Genomic DNA, 21,989 nt, shown 5'->3' with positions numbered 1-21,989 from the left:
GCTCTAATATCCTTTTCTTTGTCTTCCCATGAGTCTATATTATAGGTGTTTGCTTTTTGGTTACCATGAGATCTACATGAAACATAACAGTTTATTTCATGCTGATACTAACTTCAATCATAAGCAAAACCCTTTTACTCCCCACCTTTCATGTTTTTAATGTCAACAGTTTGCCTTCTTAGATCCTGTGTTCATTTACAAATTATCCAGGAATCTTAAATGCTGCTCTCCAGATCTGCTCCCTCCCCCTAGTCATGGAGCTCCCACTTTAATGGATGTTCTGGGTCTGGATCTTCCAAGAATAAAATGAGTGTCTTTGACAGCATCCTACACAATTAGGGAAACCAGGCATGTACTCACCAGCTCTCCCTCTCTCCTCTGGGAAAAATCACCAGCTATCTAGTTACCTTTCAACTGTGCTGCTTTGGAGAAGAGATGATGCCAGCAAAATCAAGCTCTTCTCTTTACCTACTTGAATGCATCCAAACCTTTTTGTTTTTTTATTTTGTTTTACTCCAGCTGAGTACTGGTCTGGAAACCTGGACTTCCACAAAGTCTCTCTCTCTTCTTTAGGTGACTGAGTTCTTGTTCTGCAGGCACTCCCAGACTACAGGCAAGGGGGGCACAAACCACTTCGTAACCTCCTGTAGGTTCTACAAACAGTACTAAAGATGGTCTCTTACCAATACACTTGTAAACAAGGCTTTCCCAAGCCCCCTTGGCGAATGATGCGGGGTTCCACACACGCAGTGTTATTCATGAGTAGATGCTAGACTTTCTTTGTTTGGTTGGAGGGATAAAACAAGGGATATCTTATGCTGTCATGATGCAGACATCACTCTCTGTAATCAAATCTTGGTTGAAGTTTGCTTTCTAGTCATTTTATAAAGGTCTTGTAGAAATTCTATTTGCTGAATATATTCGAAGTGTCTTCCTGTTGTCTTTGAGCGTCCATCACATTGTGGCTTTAAAATTCTTGTCTCACGTGTTATTTCCTGGTAATGTCATAGACAATAGCTTCATAACTAGCATTTTATGTAGCTGTTCAAATCTCTGAGATTTCTCCCCATGTTCTGTCCTTGTCTCTGATGTCCTTTACCTTTACATCTGTGTTTCTACCTCTCTTTTAGTTCTGTATCTGGTTCTCTGGGACTGTGGTGCCTGTTGAGTCTGTAGTGCCTTATTTGTTTCTGTAGTTTTCTCAGGTTATACCTTTGAATATTTTTTCAGTTCCATTATTTTTGTTTCCTTCTTCCAAAGATAGCAGTTATTGCACATTTTAGATCTCCATTCTCTTCCATATCCATTATTTTCTCTCTAGAGAAATAGAATTTCCATTGATTGATGATTGCTTCCACTGATTGCTTTTGTTGATCCTTAACACAACTTGTGCACGGTCTTTTTTTTTTTCTTTAGTACGTTCCAATATGGCCTTCATTTCGGTGTTGGTTTTTATATTTCTTTCATTTCTTTTCTGAACTCGACTAGTTTTTTGTTTTGTTTTTTTTTTTATCAACTTCTCTTACCATATTTTCTCTAAGCTCTTTATATCACTCCATTAAGCTGTTTACTTTATTCATTTGAAATCATGGCTAGGTCATTGATTTTTATTTGATTGGTGGCAACATTTTTCTTACTTGTATTCTTTGTTAGTTTTCCTGTACCAACTATCTGCAGGAGGTTCATGTGGGAGAGGATCCAGGGCATTATTTCAGGCTAGCAGGAATTGAGCTTGAATGTGAATTGTTTTTTTCCTTCCTTCCTTCCTTCCTTCCTTCCTTCCTTCCTTCCTTCCTCCCTTCCTCCCTCCCTCCCTCCCTCCCTCCCTCTACGTGGAGATGGGCAGCTTTGGGGCTGCTTACCGCTCAGAATTTCTACCTTCTGTCCTGTCTCACTGTTAAAGGTATTAAGATATTGTCTCATGAAGATATTATCTCACTCTGTGTACTTAACCTGGCATTCCCTGGTAAAGATCACAGTCAAGCCCCCACCTAATTCTGTCATCCTATGGATTCTGTTGTGTTGTCTCCAATAGGATATTTGCTGTTCTTGCCTTTAGGGTGAGGTAGCCACTTCGGAGAACTTCACCAGCTTGCATTGAGATCTTTAACCATGCCCATTTTTTTTTCAGCATTTGGCATTCTCCTGTTTAATCTTAACTGTTTATTGGCAACCTTTTAATGTGTTTAGGAGTTACAGATATCTTAGTTTCTGTGAAGATGAAATTTGCATTTCTGTTATTGATCCATAGAGTTTCTTGGGATGATTTCTGAGAGGCAAAGGGAACAAAGATATGTTAACTCCGCACCTTAAAATCAGAAGTCAAGAAAACATTTTAAGTACAGTGGTGTGCATAAAAGTCAGGTGCCTGGGAATAAAAGAGGGGTTAACTGGTTAGAAAATTGAAGCATTATATATGCAGGATTCATGTGGAAGCCTACCTGATGGTAGTATAGACATAAAGGGATAGAGAGGAGCGAATGGGCATGTTTTCCAAAGGAGGGCTATCTGAGCTTAAAATCCTGTCAGAAGAAGACATTGAATATGTGGACGCCTTGGGGGACAGGATTAGAACCTAGAGATAGGGAAGTATTTGAATCAGGGACATGAGAGAACAAAACCTTGGAAAGAAGGCTGCCTCAGCTCTAGAACTTGCCTCAGTTATTATAGCAATTGTGTCCAGCATTACTTAAACCACTTTCACAATAGACAGTGTCTTCATAAAGTTATTTTCTAAATAAAGCAAAGAAAACTTTGTGATATTTGAAGGTTTTTTTTTTTATATTTAAGTGTCTGTTTTATGGAAATACTATGTCTCAATACATGCAAGCTGTAAAATAAAGGCTACAGTCTACAACTATACGCAAATAATGTAGTTCTTCTGGTATAAATTTTCCTGATTGTAACATCAGAGAGCCCTTTTATTATTTTTTTTCCCATGGTTTTGGTCTCTTCATTTCAACACATTGGAAATATGTCCCTATTTATTTTATCTTTATTAGAGAAATTTGTTGTATACGCTTTACTGCCCTGAGTCTTCTCCCTTATTCAAGTCCCTTATTAATGTTTTTATTCTCATCTTTGGCAGTGGCTTGAACCTGGCATCTGTAGCACGACTCAGAGGTACTTGGGAAAAATTACCAAGCAAGTATGAGAAACACCTCCAGGATCTACAAGACCTTTTTGATCCATCTAGAAACATGGCAAAATATAGAAATATTCTTAGTAGTCAAAGCATGCAGCCTCCAATTATTCCACTCTTCCCTGTTGTCAAGAAAGATATGACATTTCTACATGAAGGTATTTAAAAGTTACTTGAAAATTAGTGTGTTTAGCTTCAGCAAATTCCACAGAATTGTGATGTATTATATTTTTCAGCCTTTTATATCACAAAAGCTTTACCTAATTAAATGTAGCAAATTTTAGAAATCAAAACCCACATTATTGACAAAAACAAATTTAAGTGTTTTCCCTCTGCATTCAAACTTAAATTTGACTTACACCCACATCACATTGTTTGTTCATATTTTTTATTTTGTTCACTAATAATTTTCCTTCCAAACTTTTTTTAATTGAATTATTCAACACATTCAATACAGTAAAATGACCATAACAAGAGAATAACTAAATGAATTACAACAGAGCAAACTCCCATGTAATCAACTCACAGGTCAAAAATAAAATGTTGCTAGCCTTGCAGGAGCCCTTTTGATGCCCCTCTCTAATAACCGTCCTCATTCTCTTCCTCAAAAGCAATGACTGTCCTGACTTCTAATACTGTGGTTTAGTTTTATCTGTTGCTGAACTTTATATAAATGGAATCACATAGTATATTTGTTTTCTTGCATTTTGGTTTGGTTTGGTTTCTGGCTTATTTTAGTCAATATTAGATTTATGAGATTTTCCCATGTTTTTTGAGTGTAGCTGTATTTCATTTTCACAACTAGTATTCCATTACCTGAATGCAATACAGTGGATTTATCCATCCTCCTGATAAGCATTTTATAGTTTTCCACTGTTCACCTATTACGGATAATGCTGCTTTGAATATTAATACTGTTCATAGTGGATTTTATTATGGATGTGATATTCATATAATCAACTTTAGAAAACAGTTTGGCATTGTCTAGCAAAAGTGCAACACTGGCAGTGGTGCTAGAGTTAGTGTTCCTCACCAACACCTGGTAAATTCATTCGTTTATTAGGTTGTTGCTTATTTAATGCATTTTTAAGAATTTCTTATAAATCCTGGGTGTAATATGATTTGCCTTTTGAATCTCTTAAGGTTATCTTTTAATACACAGCACGTTCTTAGTTTTAAAAGACTAGCATATGGATCTTTTAGCATGTTTCACTTCCAGTCTCCCTGAATTAATTTTTGTATATAGTATTTATTCTAGTCTGGTAACTGGCTAACTATACACTGTTTTACTATTTTTCTAGTGTTACCCTAGGCATTATATTTATACTTAATTAGTTGATATTAATTAGGTTAGTAGTCATTAGTACTTTTCTGTGTATTGGGCAGTGCAAGGAATTTAGAGTACTTGAATTCCATTTACTCACCTACCAGTTTATATGTGCTTGTCATGCCTTTAACTTCTATGTGATCTTATCATTTAGAGAAGTCAATATTTATCTTTTTCTAGATGATGTTACTGTTTTTATTCCTCTGTTTTCAAAGCTTCCATGTGGTTGGGTTTTTTTTCTTCCTATAGAATACTATTTATTGTTTATTTAAGTACAAGTCTGCTGGTGATGAAATATCCTAATTTCATTTATCTAAAAATATCTATACTTCATATTCATTTTTAAGGCATAATTTTGGTTCGCAGTGGTCTAAACATTTTAAAAGACCATTTCATTGTGTCCTGGCTTTTATTGTTGATACTGAGAAGTCATTTGTCAGTCCTATTTGCTGTTCTTGTGATTATATTCCGCCCTTCTTCCAATAGCTGCTTTGTAATTGTCTCTTCTCTTGGTCTCTTTTTTTTTTTTTTTTTCCCCCTGTAGTTTTGCTATGATGTAGCTAGGTGTGGCATTTGCTTGTTTTAGTCCTGATTTGTTTATAAGATACCTTGAAACCTATGTTTTGGTATTTTTCATCAGTTTTGGAAAAATTCTCATTCATTTTGTCTTCAGATTTCTTACCTACCCTCGTCTGACCTCTATTTTAGGGATTTTGATTTCGCCTGTCTTAGACATGATGACTGCCTCTATTGTCTCATACCCTCTTTTCTCCATTTCTCATCTTTTTGTCTAACCATGCTTCATTCTGGATATTTTCTTCCAACTTACTGTCCAGTTTATCAGTTCTTGAACTATGTGTAATTTACTCTTAAATATATCAGTGAGTTCCTAGCCAGTTATTGTGTTTTGTCAGGTTTACAACTTAAATTTTTTTTATCTCTGTGTTCTCTGCTAAAGTTCTTAGTGTTGTTTTCTACATCTTTGCACATATCCAGCTTAGTTAAAGTCTTTGTCTAATAACTCCATCCTTTGTGGGTCCTTTTCTGTTGTCTTTGTCTCCTGTTTTCATTTGTCATCTCTTCTTCTGACGTCTCTAGTTACTTCTGATCAAATGGATGTTGTGTATAAAAGATTACAGAAATAATTGGAGGTTTCAGATGATGTTCCATTCCTCCAGAAAGAAATAAAACTTGCTTTTGCCAGGCAGCTAGGTAAGCTAGCAGTGCAAGATCACCTTAATCCATTTTTACATTTTTAAGATATTTTAACACTAAACTTTTATCCTGGTCACAACTAGTTCATCGTAGTCCCAGGATAGCCCTTCAGGATCCCAACCCAAAGCACTGGAGGTTTACCAGGACCTAAGGTGTTTTCCTCTAACCTAAGAAGTCAGGGTGTCACTACTTAGTTTTTTAAGCTCATCATCCCCTTTTCTGAATCAGTAGATGCCTCTAGGGTCAGGCACTGGGAAATGGTAAACCTTTCCCAGATCTTTCATTCTTCTTCCAAATCTTCACTTCCTTGATAGCTTTTTATTGCCTTAAAATACTTGTTTTTTCTATTTTTGCTCAAATTTTCTAATTATTCTCAGCAGGAGAGTTGTTCTCATTAGTCTTAATGCTTCCTCTCTATCACTCCTTTTTCATAAGAAAATACTCTGATAGGCTTCAAATATATTTTTCTGACTTGTTCCCTCAAGACATGTTTATGTGACTTGGAAGGTTTTGTTTTTGTTTTTGTTTTTTTTTTTTAATGTTTATTTATTTTTGAGACAGCATGAGTGAGGGAGGGGCAGAGAGAGAGGTAGACACAGAATCCGAAACAGGCTCTAGGCTCTGAGCTTTCAGTGCAGAGCCCCATGCGGGGCTCAAACCCACGAACAGTGAGATCATGACTTCAGCCGAAGTCAGATGCTCTACCAGCTGAGCCACCCAGGCGCCCCTAGTGACTTGGAAGTATTTTTGGTGATTATTTTGTTACTAGCTCACATGTTGAGACCCTGAACAACTCATATGTTCATTGTATAAATGCTCTTTACCATGAGAAAGCAGACCCCACTCTATGTTTCAGACGCATTAGGTTCTCAGACTTGCCATTAGGAACTTAGAGTTCCACAGAGGCATCTCACAGGCTACCAGAGTAGATAAATGGGGTCACAGAAACTATAAAAGACAGGTGTGAAAAAGAAACACTACTATAGACCATCACATTGCCTTTTAAACATACAGTTTTTACCTTGTAGTCTGAACTTGGTAAGCCATCAAATGGGCTAAGTCTGATCTCCTAGCTATCCTCTTCAACAAAAAGTAGATCATTTTGAAAGTTGTTTGAATTTTTCCTCAGAGCCCTACTGATTAGAACAAATAAAAGTTATGGAACTTAAGAGCTAGCACAAATGTAAATGCAGATTTCGGAAAGAAAAGATGAATGGCAGACCAGAAAGTGTTTACTCTATGAGCCAGTCACCTTAATTTAACTAATAATTGCCATTTGGGAAAACAGATCTACTCTTACTTAGTCCCCCCACTAGAACCCTCCCTTTTATATATTTTTTTTTAATTTTTTTTTTTTAACGTTTATTTATTTTTTTGGGACAGAGAGAGACAGAGCATGAACGGGGGAGGGGCAGAGAGAGAGGGAGACATAGAATCAGAAACAGGCTCCAGGCTCTGAGCCATCAGCCCAGAGCCCGACGCGGGGCTCAAACTCATGGACCGCGAGATCGTGACCTGGCTGAAGTCGGACGCTTAACCGACTGCGCCACCCAGGCGCCCCAGAACCCTCCCTTTTTAAAAGCAGTCAGAGGTTTTCATGGGATATATTCTATTTGTTAAATGTTGACAATTCATTTAACACTTTTTTAAAGTATTTTATTTTTATTTTTTTTTCTTGATTTTGTCTGACCTATGCATTATTTCAAAAGGTATTGTTCAGTTTTCAAACTTTGGGAGATTTTATAATGTTTCTGAGTTTATTCATTTCTTTTGAGAGGGACAGAGAGAAAGCACAAGCAGGGGAGGGGCAGAGAGAGACAGGGAGAGAGCTGACTCTGTACTGAGAACAGAGAGCCTGATGAGGGCCTCAAACTCAAAAACTGTGAGATCATGACCTGAGCCAAAGTGAGACACATAACTGACTGAGCCAGCTAGGCACCCCTTAAAAGATTTTAAACCAAAGAAAACTTACTGGGTTAATTAAGCCCATAGGTCACTCTTTGTGACCTCTGGCTAAAGCCTAAGTTTTCAAGTGCTATACCCTGCTGTCCAAAAGAGCAGATACAGGTACCTGATAGAGTGGGCTGAGCATCTAGACAGTAAGATTTCAGGAGCCACACATTTTATAGATGTGCCTTTAACATAGTGAAATTGGTTTAGAAGCTATGTAGCTTATCAACTTCCAGTACTTGTAATCACTCCCATAGGAATAGAATTCCTCCTAGTTAGTTCATTCCCTGGGAGCATAGTTGAACCAGATATGCTTTTATCGGTTCAAAACAGAAGTGGCAATTTCATAAAGACGGTTCTGATTTGTGCCCCCAGAATAACTTGACTTTTCCTACCTTCATATGGGCATTTTAATTTTGAAAATGAAAAAGTTGGTTTTATTCCGTAGGGAATGACTCCAAAGTAGATGGTTTAGTGAATTTTGAGAAGCTAAGAATGATTGCCAAGGAAATCCGTCAAGTTGTTCGAATGACTTCTGCTAACATGGACCCAGCTATGATGTTTCGACAGAGGTATGGCATTGAAGTCTGTAGAAGTGTTACAGTGGCATCAAGTGATACAGTAATAATATTTATCATTTATTAGCCATCTCCCATTTGCTGTGCACTGTATGTCAGTCTCCAGTAATCATTTACCACAACAACCCTTTAAAGGTAGGTGGTATGGGTTTCTTTGTACCTGTGAAAAAGGGATGCTCAGAGCATTTAGGTAATATGCCCAGAATTATGTAACTTGCTGAGATTTGAGCCCTGGTTCTGTATTACTTTTTTGGAGTATGTGGATAATTCTATCTTGTTATGTTAAATAACTGACTTAAATATTAGTCTGCACATGCCTTTTATTTTTACTAAATGTTTTTAAAGTTCTATTTCTATTAAAATCATACTTTATTTTTTTAAAATATATTAGTTTCCTCAAGCCATAGTACTACTGTTTATTTGTATGTAAGTTCTTTAGCAGAATTTAGAAAGTGCAAATGTAAGCATGTTCTATCATTAATAAAAATGGAAAATGTTATTTGTATTCCATATTAACCTGATCTTCTAAGAATGAATGCTTTTTAAAATTCAGTTTTAATGTAATAACAGAGACTTTCTCAAACTCAGTAAAACTTAGAGAAAGTGTGTTGTCAAACCCTTCTCAGTAATTTCTAAAATTTTCAGGGTAAATAGATATTAGGGTTCTAATTTAGGGGACTTACTTTCTTCCAGGCCTATGTGTATAACTTCAGTGTATAAGGCTTTTAAAAATGAAATAGGCACAAAGATAGGCACGGTTCCTCTGGCTAAAAAAAAAATACAGTCCAGTAAGGAAACACAAACACTTGTTTCTTTAAAAATCAAAGGTGGAATTTTTGTAATCAAACAGTATTAGTATGTGTCAGTATAGGTGTTTTCTTCTGTTTTACTTAGATTACTGTTCAGGAGTCTTTGTTTTTGTAAGTAGTTGATTTGATAGTTGGCTCTAGTGTAGAGATCCTCAGAGAACAGACGAAGGGGGCGGTCACTCTTCGCTACCCATCCCGCTCCGCCCTTAGGAATCCAACATGTAAGGAGACATGTTGTTGCTCAGTAGTATGGAAGCAGAAAACAGTAAGAACCAGGGACCAAAGCAAACCTGGAGGAAGGTTTGTTGTTTGTTTGTTTGTTTTTTAAGTTTTTGCCTTTGTTGCTTGTTTCTGTACAGTGGCCCCACTACTGCCTGTTGTCTTACGTGGACCTCCATTTTCTCATATATGTTAGCACTCCTTCCCAAAAGCAATGGATTTGTGCCCCTACAGACCAGTAAATAACATACTAAGTACCAGCTATGCTTCAAAAATGAACAAAGGAGGAAAAACCTAAGGAGGAATTTAATAAACTTGGCCATTTTCTGGGGCATGACCTGGGCTAAGTAGACTACAAGATAGGGGAAAATAAAACATTCATAATTAGATTGGACAAATTGAATTGGACTGAACTTTTCCTGAATCAGTTTTCTTTTTTAACCAGTACTTAAATGCACTTTTTCTTTAAGCAAGTAGTTATCCATTTTTGTGGTGTATATTATATAGTGTGGAAAAAGTAACCTCTTTCATTCTAACAGTAATCTGACAGAAAACAGTTTGCTGATAGAAAAGCAGAGTCTTGGGCCACCTGCAGCACATGGAGTCTGGCGAGGGGCAAAAAATAAAATAAAAAGCAATCTTTATTCAGTCCATTTGTAGTATAAGGATATGCAGTATCCTATTCTGATGTTATACTTTTACTTAAATTTTAAGTTGACTTCTTGGTCAAAATTTCTTTTAAAGTACATTGTTGGAGAAATTTCTGCCCTGAGAAATGACATTATAAATCTTTATGCTCCTTGTAACTTCATCTTGTCACTGAAAGGAGTGCTCAAAAATCCTTTCAAAAAAAAGTTCAAAAATTCTCTTCCTTAATTTAAGGTTTACGTCCCTTAAAAACGCTAAATTCAAAATTTATAATAAGTATTTTTTTTCTTAAGTTGCTTATTAACATAAGCCTATGGTATGAATTAGATATTAGAAATATAATTAGCCTTACAGCATATTTTAAAGAATATTGTGGGTTTGTTGGCTTCCGGTACACATCCTAATTCATTTTACCCCCTCTGCATTCCATTAAAGTCATTTTACTGTTAAGCTGCCATTTTTTCTTAGTAAAATTTTTCTGTTCTATTCTGTCTCCATAGTTTCTCTGACTCTCAACTGTTGTCTTTTTTCTGTGCTTTCCTATTCAAACCCATGCGTCAATGTTTGTGGCTCTTGCTTACAGGAAGAAGAGGTGGCGGAGTCTGGGGTAAGTGTAGAGATGAATGCACCTGAACCAGAGGTTGTGCAACTCTTAACACGTACTGCATCCTTTTCGTTAATGCACGCGGATGAACTAGCATGCGTCCTGTTAACCCTGTCAACCTACGCTCCTCACAAATGCCTTTTGCTAACAAGGTGAAAATAGTGATAGAAGTAGCTTTTTTTTCCCATGGACTTTTCCATTGTTGGTGTCCCGTAAGTCCCTTGTAGATTTTCATTTAGTAGGGTCAGTTAAAAGAGGATGATAGTAAATATTTGTTGTGTGCTTGTTATGTGCCATATATTGTTCTAAGCACTTTATAAGAATTATTTAATTCTCCATGCACCCTGTGAGATAAATACCGGTATTCTTATGGTGCACGTGGGGAAGATACACTTGTCTCAATTAAAGCTCACTAATGCTAGTTCATACTTAGGTAGTATCACTCCAGAGTCCATGCCATTTTCTTTTTCTCAAATCCCTTATTGTGGGGCAGCCTGCTTGGCTCAGTCATTAGAGCATGCAACTCTTGATCTCTCAGTCATGATTTCAAGCCTTGGGCATGAAGCCTCCTTTAAAAAGTTTGTTCACGTGTCTTATATGTAATTATCTAAATATGTAATTACATAAAAATGAGCGAAGTTTGTTTATAAAGCTTATATTTCCGTCAGTTTTACAAAAAGAGGCAGCCCTTATCCAAACTATACTATAAAGTCAGTAAATGATTGAAATGGAAGATGATTTTAATTCTTCAGATCTACTAATACCATGTGACATAAACAATATTCATTGAATTTTATTTTAAATTTGTACCATTTTAAATAAGAGACTCCTTTCTCTCTGTTTAAACTGTGATATAGTCAAGGGTGCCTGGACAGCTCAGTGTGTGGAGCATTGGTCTTGGGGTCATAAGTTGAAGCCACACATTGGGGGCAGAATTTACTTTAAAAAAAACTGTAATATAATTTGAAACTGCCACCTTTTGCTGTTCAGGTATGTTTGGATCTCTCCTTATACATAGATATCTCTTATTTAGAACCCTAGAATGTTTAGGATCTTATAAATCACCTATGTATCCTTTCATTTTTAGATGAAGAAAGACAGTTTTTGTGAATGAAAGGATTGCATATGAAGGATTTTTGTTATTTTAAGACTAGAGTGAATCATGAAGTCAGATGCTTTAATTACACACAAAAAGGATTTTTTTTTTTTTTTTGTGAGCCACTTACTTGAACTTGAGTCTTGTCTTATTTGTAATCCTGTTTTCTGTTGAATTTTGGTGAACTTGAATTTCCTTCTACATTCTTCCTTCCCTGTGTTTTTCTCATGTGTTTCCTTCTGTATTATACATCTATGTCTTGTTCTTTTCTGGTTCTTTTCACTGAAAATAGAAATTGATTCCTGGCATTACTGTTATGAAGAAAAATACTTGATCAGCACATTCTCGTAGGAATTTGGGCTGTTGAATGACTTAGGTTAACACATTCATTGTTTGTTCAGTTTTAGGGTTGCATTGCAGACAGTAGGCATTTTTGTTATTTCATAGCATTCTTCTGTTTTGGGACTAGTTTAGAAGGCATTTTATTGTCATTTATTACAATGTTCCTAGAATTTTGTATCCTAGATTTGTGGACTTTTTTTTTTTTTTTGTATCAGTAAAGGTAAAATTACTAAAACATTTGTATTAAAATTTGTTCCTAAATGTTGGCACTTGATTTTAATGCATATATTTGAATCTAAGACATCGACACACCATTATTTTATGTACCACTAAGAAAAAATCACTTAAGTGCCTTCTTACCACTGAAAATGTTTTACTTTATGCTTATTTAAAAGAGCTTTTATGTAAACTTAGATAGGTATTTTTATTACATAATACCCTTTTACATTCATTAAAAGAAAAATGTGAGCACATTAAATTGGTTTATTTAGATCTCTGTCATACTCACTCATATTTAGAATATGAATCTTCTGAGTTACTAGTTTCTGGGTGTTTTTCTCTGCACGGTATTTTCTTTTGTGCCATCAACTGTATTGGTAATGAAGTATTTCTTAAAACAAACCATTAAAGAAGTAAAAGCTGCTGGTGCTGGGCTCTTAGCTTGGCTTTGCATATATTTAGAGCTGTCCTCTTTTTGACAGCTGCTCTGAGAATGTTGTTGAACATGTCACATCCACTACCTTCTTAAAATCATTTGGTTACTGGAGATTAAAAGAGTAATTCCCTAATGTTGTTGGATTTTCTTCCCAACCATTCTTCAAGTTTTGAAGTTTCTGTGTGTACAAGTAGTGACAACCGTGTCACAGATTCTGCCTGACCAGCAGCAATCAAAAGTTGCTTTCAAATGTAAGACACATCTTAATTCAAAGATATTAAAATTGTGAAAGAAAAAAATACTGTGACACTTTTACAACTTTTGTTTTGCTTAATTTACAATGAACACATTAGGGTTTTATTGTCAGTTTTAAATAGTACGTGAGCACTGCAGAACAAATTGTTCTTTGTGATCTGTGTATTTAGAATTTTTTAGGGTAAATATGAGGCTCGTTTAGATAACCCATAGATAACTTTATTATTTTGGAGTGAGAACTGCATTTAGAATAAAAATCATTTAAGAACTTCGTGTTTCTAGCCTCATTAGAAAGGACAAATAGCATTGCTTTTCCTGTTTTCCATTGGTTCCAGATGTGGCCATTATAGAATGAGGTTTGCCACAAAGAGGTTGGGTGAAGCTATAGTTTGTTTGAACTGTGGTTATTTCTACCCAGCTTGCAATTCATCGCAGAGGCATTGCAAAGAAAGTTCCCAAGTCCCAGATCCTCAGTCCAGAACCACATATTGCCTAACCATTCCAAGTGTGAGTGGGAGATTGAGCTTTCTCTTGTACTTCTGGTCTCTGACTATACGGAATTGAGTATAAATGCCTATTTTTCTTTTCGGTGGTTCTCTTTGAATTTGGCCAAAACACTTAGTGGTAAAATTGGTTAGCTTTCTAAGAGTGGCCTGCTGTAGATAGGAATGGTGATGGCTATGGCATGTCCAAAGAAGCAGCACAGATAAGCAAAGCTCCTGTAGAAACTCCCTTGCTCAAGAATCCTGGTATAGAGATCTGGCTAAGGATGGACTTGTTCTGACTCAGACTCTTGCCATATTTTCAGAGTTTGGATGGCCTCCGGGGGCTGCTGTTTACTTGTCCCAGCTGTGCCATGGATTGCATAGGCACAAACACAGATTTCATGGAATTTGTTGCTGGGGCACGGGGTTGGAGGGAGGAGGAAAAATTATTATCTTACTCTTTTGAATTCTGCACTTTGCCGAATCTTAAAACTTAGAACATAGCCATGTGTGCCATATTACTTTGCATTAATGCTCTTCATCTTTTAACTCATTTGCATCAGCATGCAGTAGCATTAACAGAACAAAATTCTTTTAATCTTCAATCTGCCATGTGTAGTTCTCATCTTTACTGTCCCTCATTGTGATATCCATCATCCTACAGGTCATTGAGTCAAGGCAGCACAAACTCTAACATGCTAGATGTTCAAGGAGGTGCTCACAAGAAAAGGGCACGCCGCAGCTCTCTGCTCAACGCCAAGAAGCTATACGAGGATGCCCAAATGGCAAGAAAAGTGAAGCAGTATCTTTCCAGTCTGGATGTAGACACAGATGAGGAAAAGTTTCAGATGATGTCATTGCAGTGGGAGCCTGCCTATGGTACCTGTAAGTACAAGTTTTCACTTAATGTGATGTTAAATAGTACAACAAAATAGACATTATATCTTTACAGTTAAGCTTAAGTCCAGTGAAAATTAACTTTCTCTCAAAAAGGTTTCTGACATCCCAAGCGTCAAATGATCTCTTATCTGGATACTGAATTCCATCCGTTCCTAATTGCCATGTGTAGGAAACTGAGGGTTGAAGAATTCTTTAAAAAGCATTAGAGGGGAGGCTGGGTGGCTCAGTCAGTTAAGCATCTGACTTCAGCTGAGGTTATGATCTCATCATAGTTTGTGAGTTCAAGCCCTGCGTCGGGCTCTGCCCTAACAGCTTGGAGCCTGGAGCCTGCTTCAGATTCTGTCTCCCTTTCTCTCTGCCCCTTCCCTACTTGTGTTCTCTCTTTCTCTCTCAAAAATAAATAAACATTTAAAAAAAATTATTAGAAAGTTGGGGCCCCTAGGTAGCTTGTTTGGTTGAATGTCCAACTTTGGATCCTCTGTCTCCTTCTCTCTGCCCGTCCCCTTCTTGCTCACGCATGCGCTCGCGCGCGCGCGCACACACACACACACACACACACACACTCTGCCTCTCACAGAAATAAATAAACGTTTAAAAAAATCATTAGAAAGTCTTCTTATAAAAACTGGAACATTATAGAGGAGCCCTTCAGTTTGAGGACATTTTTATCTTCATCCCTAAATACAGAGTAAAACTAAGTGATCTTTTATCTTCGTTAAATTTCATAGATATTTGCCAACTAGGAAATGGAAGAAATTTAATTGAAAGCCTTATAAACAATAGGTGTTAGTAAGGTGAACTAAGAAAAGTGAGGCACATTCTCATATTGTTAAAATACTGGAATTATGTGGGGGAAAAAGGAGAGCCTATTCTCAAAATTTTTTAATTACACATAGGCTTCCCCCACCATTTGTAAGTAGAACATTCCTATGAAACATTTTGTAGGCCAAAATGACATAAAGGGAAGAAGCAGTTACCATTAATTTCTATGGAAAAAAATTTGAGTGTTCCCAGATCCAAAAAAAATAACCTCAGTTAGGCTTTTCTGATACTTTAGGACACGTCTTACTAACAGATGCACAGAATAAATCTAGATAGAGCACACAGGCTCACAGACACAATTTAAAGTTATGGCAGTTTAGGGGCGCCTGGGTGGCTCAGTTGGTTAGGCTTCCGACTTCAGCTTAGGTCATGATCTCACAGTTGGTAAGTTCAAGCCCTGCGTCACGCTCTGTGCTGACAGCTCAGAGCCTGGAGCCTGCTTCAGATTCTGTGTCTCCCTCTCTCTCTGACCCTCCCCCACTCAAACTGTCTCTGTCTGTCTCTCTCAAGAATAAATAAACATTAAAAAAAATTTTTTTTTTTAAAGTAGCAGTTTGATACTGAGGTGCTGAGTGTAGTTTCTGGGAAAGTAGCTTGTTGGTTCTCTTCTCACTGCTTCTTACATTGCCTCTGTAAGCAAGAATCCTCTTTGAATTTATTTGGGCTATTTGGGCTAATTTCTAATGTAGGTATTTCGTAAAAGTAAAATGGAGTAATACAACTTGTGAAAGCCGAGAATACCTATATGAACAACATAGGGTATATGTGTCTGGGGCAAGGAAATCATGAGTTGTAAATGCAGAAATCAAAAATGGTAAATTACACTATATTGTAACAATCAAAAAAGATTAAGTTGTAAGTGGCTGTTATTTTACACAGTGGATGTTATTTTACACATATATATGATTAAATGTTATGCCAATAAAAATTCCAATAGGATACTTAGAACTTGATAAACTGCTGATAGAATAAAATTGGAGAAGGAAACTGGTATGATCCGATTTTCATGTTGGAAGAGGCACTCTGCTGTTCTGTTGAGAGTGGCTTGAAGTCATAGACTAGAATTGATCCAATCAGGGAAGTATTTCAGTAGTGTAGATGAGAGGATGTAAACTTGGCTGTCACTGTTATGGTGGAAAGGGGACCATTTAAGTTAATGGGTTCAGAATGTATGGAGGAAGCAACTTAATTCTACAGACATTTTAGAAGCAACTTAATTCTACAGACATTTTAGAAGTCATGTTTTATAATACATGAAATTATTTTTAGGAAGATTAATCTGTTGTATTTTTTCTGTTAAAAATAGAAGGTTTTAATGCAGTCATTATTGTCACTAGTGATAACCTTGCCTAAAAAAGTACACAGTTACTTAATTCTTACTCTGTTCTATTAGTGACTAAGAATTTCAATGAGAAAAGATCGGCCAAGTCATCAGAAATGTCTCCAGTGCCTATGAGATCAGCGGGCCAAACAGCTAAAGCACATTTGCATCAGCCTCACAGAGTGAGCCAGGCACTCCAAGTGCCAGCTGTTAATTTGCACCCCATCAGGAAGAAGGGACAAGCAAAAGACCCCGCCACATTATGTGAGTATTCACAATTATTGCATTGATTTAATTAAAATTTCCAGGGGAGTTAGAATGAAAAATAATTACAAATATAAATGCTCAGAAGATCAGCTAGTATAGTTCATATAATTGTCATTCATGAATGGAAAGATGTTTGTTTGCCTCTAGGTATTTGGTAACAGCATAAATATCTTAAATGCTGATAATTGGAATTCCTGTAGTCCTAGCAACAGAAAACTTAGAGCAATATGCCTAGGTACCAAGCGTTTGCTGCTTTCAGAGGTGCATTTGAACACTTACCTAACGCACCTGCAACCTATGAGAATGAGGTTGCTTGTTCTAAAAATGTATATTGTTTTTACATTCACAATCACTTCTCAAATACCTAGTGAGGAGACAAGAAAAGATTGTAAGGTTTATAAAGTATAGACCATGCTTTATCCCTCCTCTGCTAGGCCATGTAGAAAAGAAGCTACATTTACTTTGGTTCCTAACATTAGCGCTTAACCCATGCATTATACATTTAGGACATATTTAGTAGAACTTTGTGAATTTTATTTGATTTTGTTTTGAGATCCAAAGTTGAATAAGAAGTGCCCCCCACTCCTTGCCTTTGCCAGGTTTCCATTTTGGTACTATAGACCCACAAACCGGTAACAAATATAATATGTTTGCTTTTATGCCTAGAGTATGTTCAGAGCATATAAAAAAACAAAAAATGGGAAGTTTCTGGAGCACACAGAGCTAAGTATAAAGTGGAACTTCAGAGCAGGCTTTGTGGAGATAACACCTAAGCAGAGTTTTAAGGCTTGATCAAGAGGGAGGTAATGAGGCAAAGACTGCAGAGAAATTGCTTCAAGCAAAGGAAAAGCATGGTGTCTGCAAGGAGCTACTAGGGGCGCCTGGGTGGCGCAGTCGGTTAAGCGTCCGACTTCAGCCAGGTCACGATCTCGCGGTCCGGGAGTTCGAGCCCCGCGTCGGGCTCTGGGCTGATGGCTCAGAGCCTGGAGCCTGTTTCCGATTCTGTGTCTCCCTCTCTCTCTGCCCCTCGCCCGTTCATGCTCTGTCTCTCTCTGTCCCAAAAATAAATAAATGTTGAAAAAAAAATTAAAAAAAAAAAAAAAAAAAAGGAGCTACTGGCAGTTTGCTGCCTCTGAGTGTAGAGCTGCAGAAAGAGTGCTGAGAGACAATAATAATTAAAGCTACCACCTACAGAGTACCGCCTGAGTGCCAGACACAGTTCTGAGTGCTTTATGCTTTACTAAGTTCATTACGTTCATTTAATCTTCATGATAACCCTATAAGATAGGCAATACTCTTGTTTTAGAGAGTAAACAAAGAAGGTCTCAGTAACTTACACACTGCCAGTGTGTGATGGAGGTGGGAGTTGATCGCAGGCTAACTGGCTTTAAAGTCTTTTTTTTCAACCATGATATTAAACAGCCTCCCAGGATGACAAGAAGTGAAGTCCTAGGCATGCTGAAATTTTAATATGGCATGCCAAAGGACAGTTGTCCGTGGGTAGCTGTTGAGCTGTTGCAGACATTTGAGCAAGGGAAGGTTATGGTCCACTTTATATTTGGAGAAGAACTAGAGTAGGGAGGGCAGTGAGACTGCAGATAGACAGTCCAAAAGGAGGGCTGATAGAACAATTCACTGGATGTTGCTCAGAGCCCGAGCTAGTTTGATGGTTGGGGAGATGAGGAAATAATTGGGTACAAAATTGATGAAATCAGTCAATATGCTGGTCAAGTGAGAAGTAGGAGAGGTGTAGGTCTGGCTTCTTACTCGGATGTCATCACCCAAGAGGCAGTATTAACTCCAAGTAGCCCTCTTTTTGCTTGTTGTAATACGGCTGTTATTTATGTGATAAATGTATTCATATTAAAAAAGCACTTAATTAAGAGCAGTGTGAGTATACCATGATTTAAATTTTAAATTTCTGCATTGTTAAAAAGGGCCGCTTGTTACTATGACAAATGCCCATCAAAGTTGGGCTTACTTTACTGATTACAATAGTGTCGATAGCTCTTTGACTTTTCTTAGAGAAGATCTATAATATAAAAATGTCAGTATTGTGAAACCATTGCTAAGTTTGACCTATGCTAAACAGGAACGTCTATTCAACAAGAGTAAAGATAGAACTTTGCAGCATGTTTCCAGTGGGCTCCATACTATTTTCCTATAAATTCATGATTCTTTCTGTTGTCTACTTTTCTCCTATAGTGTGAATTTAGTCCTATTGAAAAGGGCTGGACTGGCAGCCCGGCAGCCTCTTCCATATGCCCACAGGTAGTGACAGTGCCAGCATCCCTACACTGCCCTGGCCACGTGCCTCACCCTGACTTGGAGAGGCCACCTCTAGAGGGGAGAGAAGAGTTGGAATCCATACCTTCCCTATTAAGACTTCCGACAAATGTGTTAATTGTGGGGGCTGGGACACTATACTCAAACCATTAAATCGGTTTCCCTTACGCCACAAAACAGACAACAAAGAACCGTTATAATGTGGTTTGTGCTGACTAGCTGAATTGGAACCAGTAACCTAGAGGTGAGAATCTCTGTATGCTATTACCCAGTCATTTAGTCCCTGTTTGTCATTTACACATTTCAGTTGACTACACTAGCCATTGTGCATCATGGCTTTAGTTACGTAGCATATGAGGCACCTTACAGATATTTTCATTGTGAAGTGATGCTTACTTGCTTCTTGGGTTTTATTTTCAGGTACAAATTTACCTCAGAAAGTTTTAGGGACAACTGAAGAAATAATTGGTAAGAAACATCCAGAAGATACGATCTCTGTGGCATCATCCTTACATTCTAGTCCTCCTGCATCTCCTCAAGGCTCTCCTCGCAAAGGTAAGACGTAACAGTTTAAGCTAGTTGTTCTTACACCAAGCAACGCTTTGTGACACATAATTTGCTTTTTCCATCTCTAGTGATAATTGAAAGTAAAGAAACATGTACCTCCTGATACTTTTTGAACTTTCATGTTTTAGTTTGAATTATTCAGATGCTCTCCAGGTGTGCCTTATATATGCTAGAACTTCTGTATTCAGAGTGGACATGCATAGATAAGAATGAAGGCAGAAGTCACAGTCACTTCATTCTTTGCAGATTCTTGGTGGTGTTATTCAAATTTCCAATTTTTTAAACATTTCTCTGGAGTATTTTAAAATACGAATTTTTACAATAAATTGGTTTTAACCAGCTACAAAATTCGGGGGAAAACATATTTAGGTTGATATGTTCCTTTTTTTAGTAATGGAATATTATTACCTTTTTAGTAATCAGGATTTAAAATAACTTATAGCCCTGTGGATTTTACATCACACTTAAAGAGAACCTCTTGATGTAAAATGCCTGAAATCGGTCTTGTTCATTGACCTACATTTTCGTAATTCACAGTGAAGCTTTTTTTGTCTTGAGTAGACTGGGTAGTGTGTATGCAAATGCAATTTCACATTAGCTGCACGTGTAGTATTTTAAATGGTGTGTGTATTTCTTACACTGGATGCTCCACACTCTTTTTGTATTTTGGTTAAAAAGTCTCCTTAGTTCTGGCATCATCTTCCTGGATGTAAAAGAATCACATGTTTAAATAATCACAGTACAAGAGGGCACATGGGGTTGGGGAAGAAAACCTTATGAATTCTAGCAGGAATGAAAAGCTTCCAGAGCTTTCCCCCGCTCCCATGTTCTAAGTTTGATCCCACTTTTGCGAGCGCTTTTTTTATTATTTGCCATATTTGTGGCAGCGATATGGTAAGTGGTGTCAGACCAGAGCTTGAATTCTAAGTCTGTTCCCCACTATAGCTGCATTACTAAGCCCAGGTAATATATAAGCTGAACAAAGACCAGCTATTTTAGGGAACTTATAGAAGGGTTAAACGAAATAGTATTTATAAAGCCTGATAGACGATAAGTGTTTAGTAAATTGAAGTGTGTCCTCTTTGTCCCTTCTGCCATCCCAGGGTAACTTAGCTTCATTCTAACGTTTCCTGTTCTTCACATAGCTGAGAGAAGCTGGAATTTTCATTCAGATTTTACTCAGAAAAGATTAGTAAAAATTAAACAGGATGTATAAACAATATATATTAACAGGTATGTTTTTAAAACACAGGTCTCTGATCTTGTGGTATGTAGCTCACATGTGATTTTGTGAAGTACAGTCTGTTTCATCCTCTTACTGTGTGCCTGGTGCCCTCCGAGGTGCTCCTTACCACATCCATTCACACAGATGGTCCTAATGAACAGTGGGTGTGTGTTCTTAATCCTCTTTCAGGCACATCTTTACACCCTCCACCCCTTGGGGAGACTAATCGGAAGTCCCATCATAGACAGTTCTCTAACTAGGAAACTAGTTGATTGGATTTGGTGTTCTTGCCTGAACGTTACTTGTGAGAACAAGAATTTCCCCATTGCTCTCATTCTCGACAGAAAATCTACTCTCACCACTAGAATAGAGAGTCTTTGCCACAGTGTCTTTCAGTATGTGGCCAGCAATTGACCTTGACATTCATAGCTTTGGGAGCCTATCATAGGCATGTTGAGAATCTTTGGAAACCTGAGGAGTTTATTATCTTTAAAACTGTTACTAATTGTCTGTACAGTATGTTTTACCAAAACCCCAACCAGTTATTGGATTTCTTTTTGTTTCCATAGACATGGTCTTGCCAGTAGTCTGTAACTGAACAAAAATGTTATTAAACTAAGAGTACAATAGTAGGATCTGTTTCTGGTTCTTGCTAAACTTTGGAATTAGTGTTCTGTTTTTTCACATTCAAGGAAATAAGCCTAGATTCCTATTTTTTATAAGGGGAATTTATATAAGTAAGAACTTTTAAAAAATGACATCAGGCAGCCTTAACCTCCATCTTCCTCAGTGCATAAGGAGGGCAACCTTTCCACCTTGGAGATGAAACAGGATCAGAAATGGTGCTTTATAAATACTTATATTGTACTTAGTATTTATATGTCCTGTCTGGCTTTTTACCAAGCTTTTTCTTAGTAGAATCTGCCTGAAAATTATAGACATAGTTACTTTTGAGAAATAATTCTGGTTACCTGATACTCTTGTCATATTTTTCCTATGATTTTACCACCCTGGCTTACTTTCAACAATATTTTATTACAAGCTTGTTCTGATTAAGGTAATTTTTCTCCCATGTTCTGTTTTGCAATGACTGAAGTATTTATGGTATATTGTAGACATCTGTCCTTTAAGAAATACATTACTAGATTTCAATTTTTCCAGTATTGTTAAAATGTTTGAATTTTTTTAATAACAAAATACTCTGTAATAGAAACCAAGCTAATTGTGATTAATTGGAAAGAATTAATTGACCGTGACAGGGTTTTTGCATCTCTCC

At 37.1% G+C, this 21,989-nt stretch overlaps 1 protein-coding gene across 13 annotated transcripts in view; it reads left to right on the top strand.

Moving 5' to 3' along the window:
- Positions 1 to 21,989, top strand: part of RAPGEF6 (Rap guanine nucleotide exchange factor 6) — a 192,273-nt gene that overhangs the window by 158,783 nt on the left and 11,501 nt on the right. For 9 of the 13 annotated variants that reach the window (XM_040444399.1, XM_040444402.1, XM_040444396.1 and 6 more), the window contains 6 exons: positions 3,089 to 3,300; positions 8,083 to 8,206; positions 10,472 to 10,495; positions 13,990 to 14,210; positions 16,441 to 16,632; positions 19,342 to 19,476. In XM_040444399.1, coding sequence (XP_040300333.1) covers positions 3,089 to 3,300; positions 8,083 to 8,206; positions 10,472 to 10,495; positions 13,990 to 14,210; positions 16,441 to 16,632; positions 19,342 to 19,476 — 908 coding nt within the window. The remainder of the gene's footprint in view (positions 1 to 3,088; positions 3,301 to 8,082; positions 8,207 to 10,471; positions 10,496 to 13,989; positions 14,211 to 16,440; positions 16,633 to 19,341; positions 19,477 to 21,989) is intronic. The other 4 variants (XM_040444398.1, XM_040444397.1, XM_040444395.1 and 1 more) reach the window with 1 other exon arrangement.

This window comes from Herpailurus yagouaroundi, unplaced genomic scaffold, assembly GCF_014898765.1.
Source record: "Herpailurus yagouaroundi ecotype Mexico unplaced genomic scaffold, PumYag 192, whole genome shotgun sequence".
Taxonomy (NCBI): domain Eukaryota; kingdom Metazoa; phylum Chordata; class Mammalia; order Carnivora; family Felidae; genus Herpailurus; species Herpailurus yagouaroundi.
This window is presented reverse-complemented; position numbering and strand designations above follow the sequence as displayed.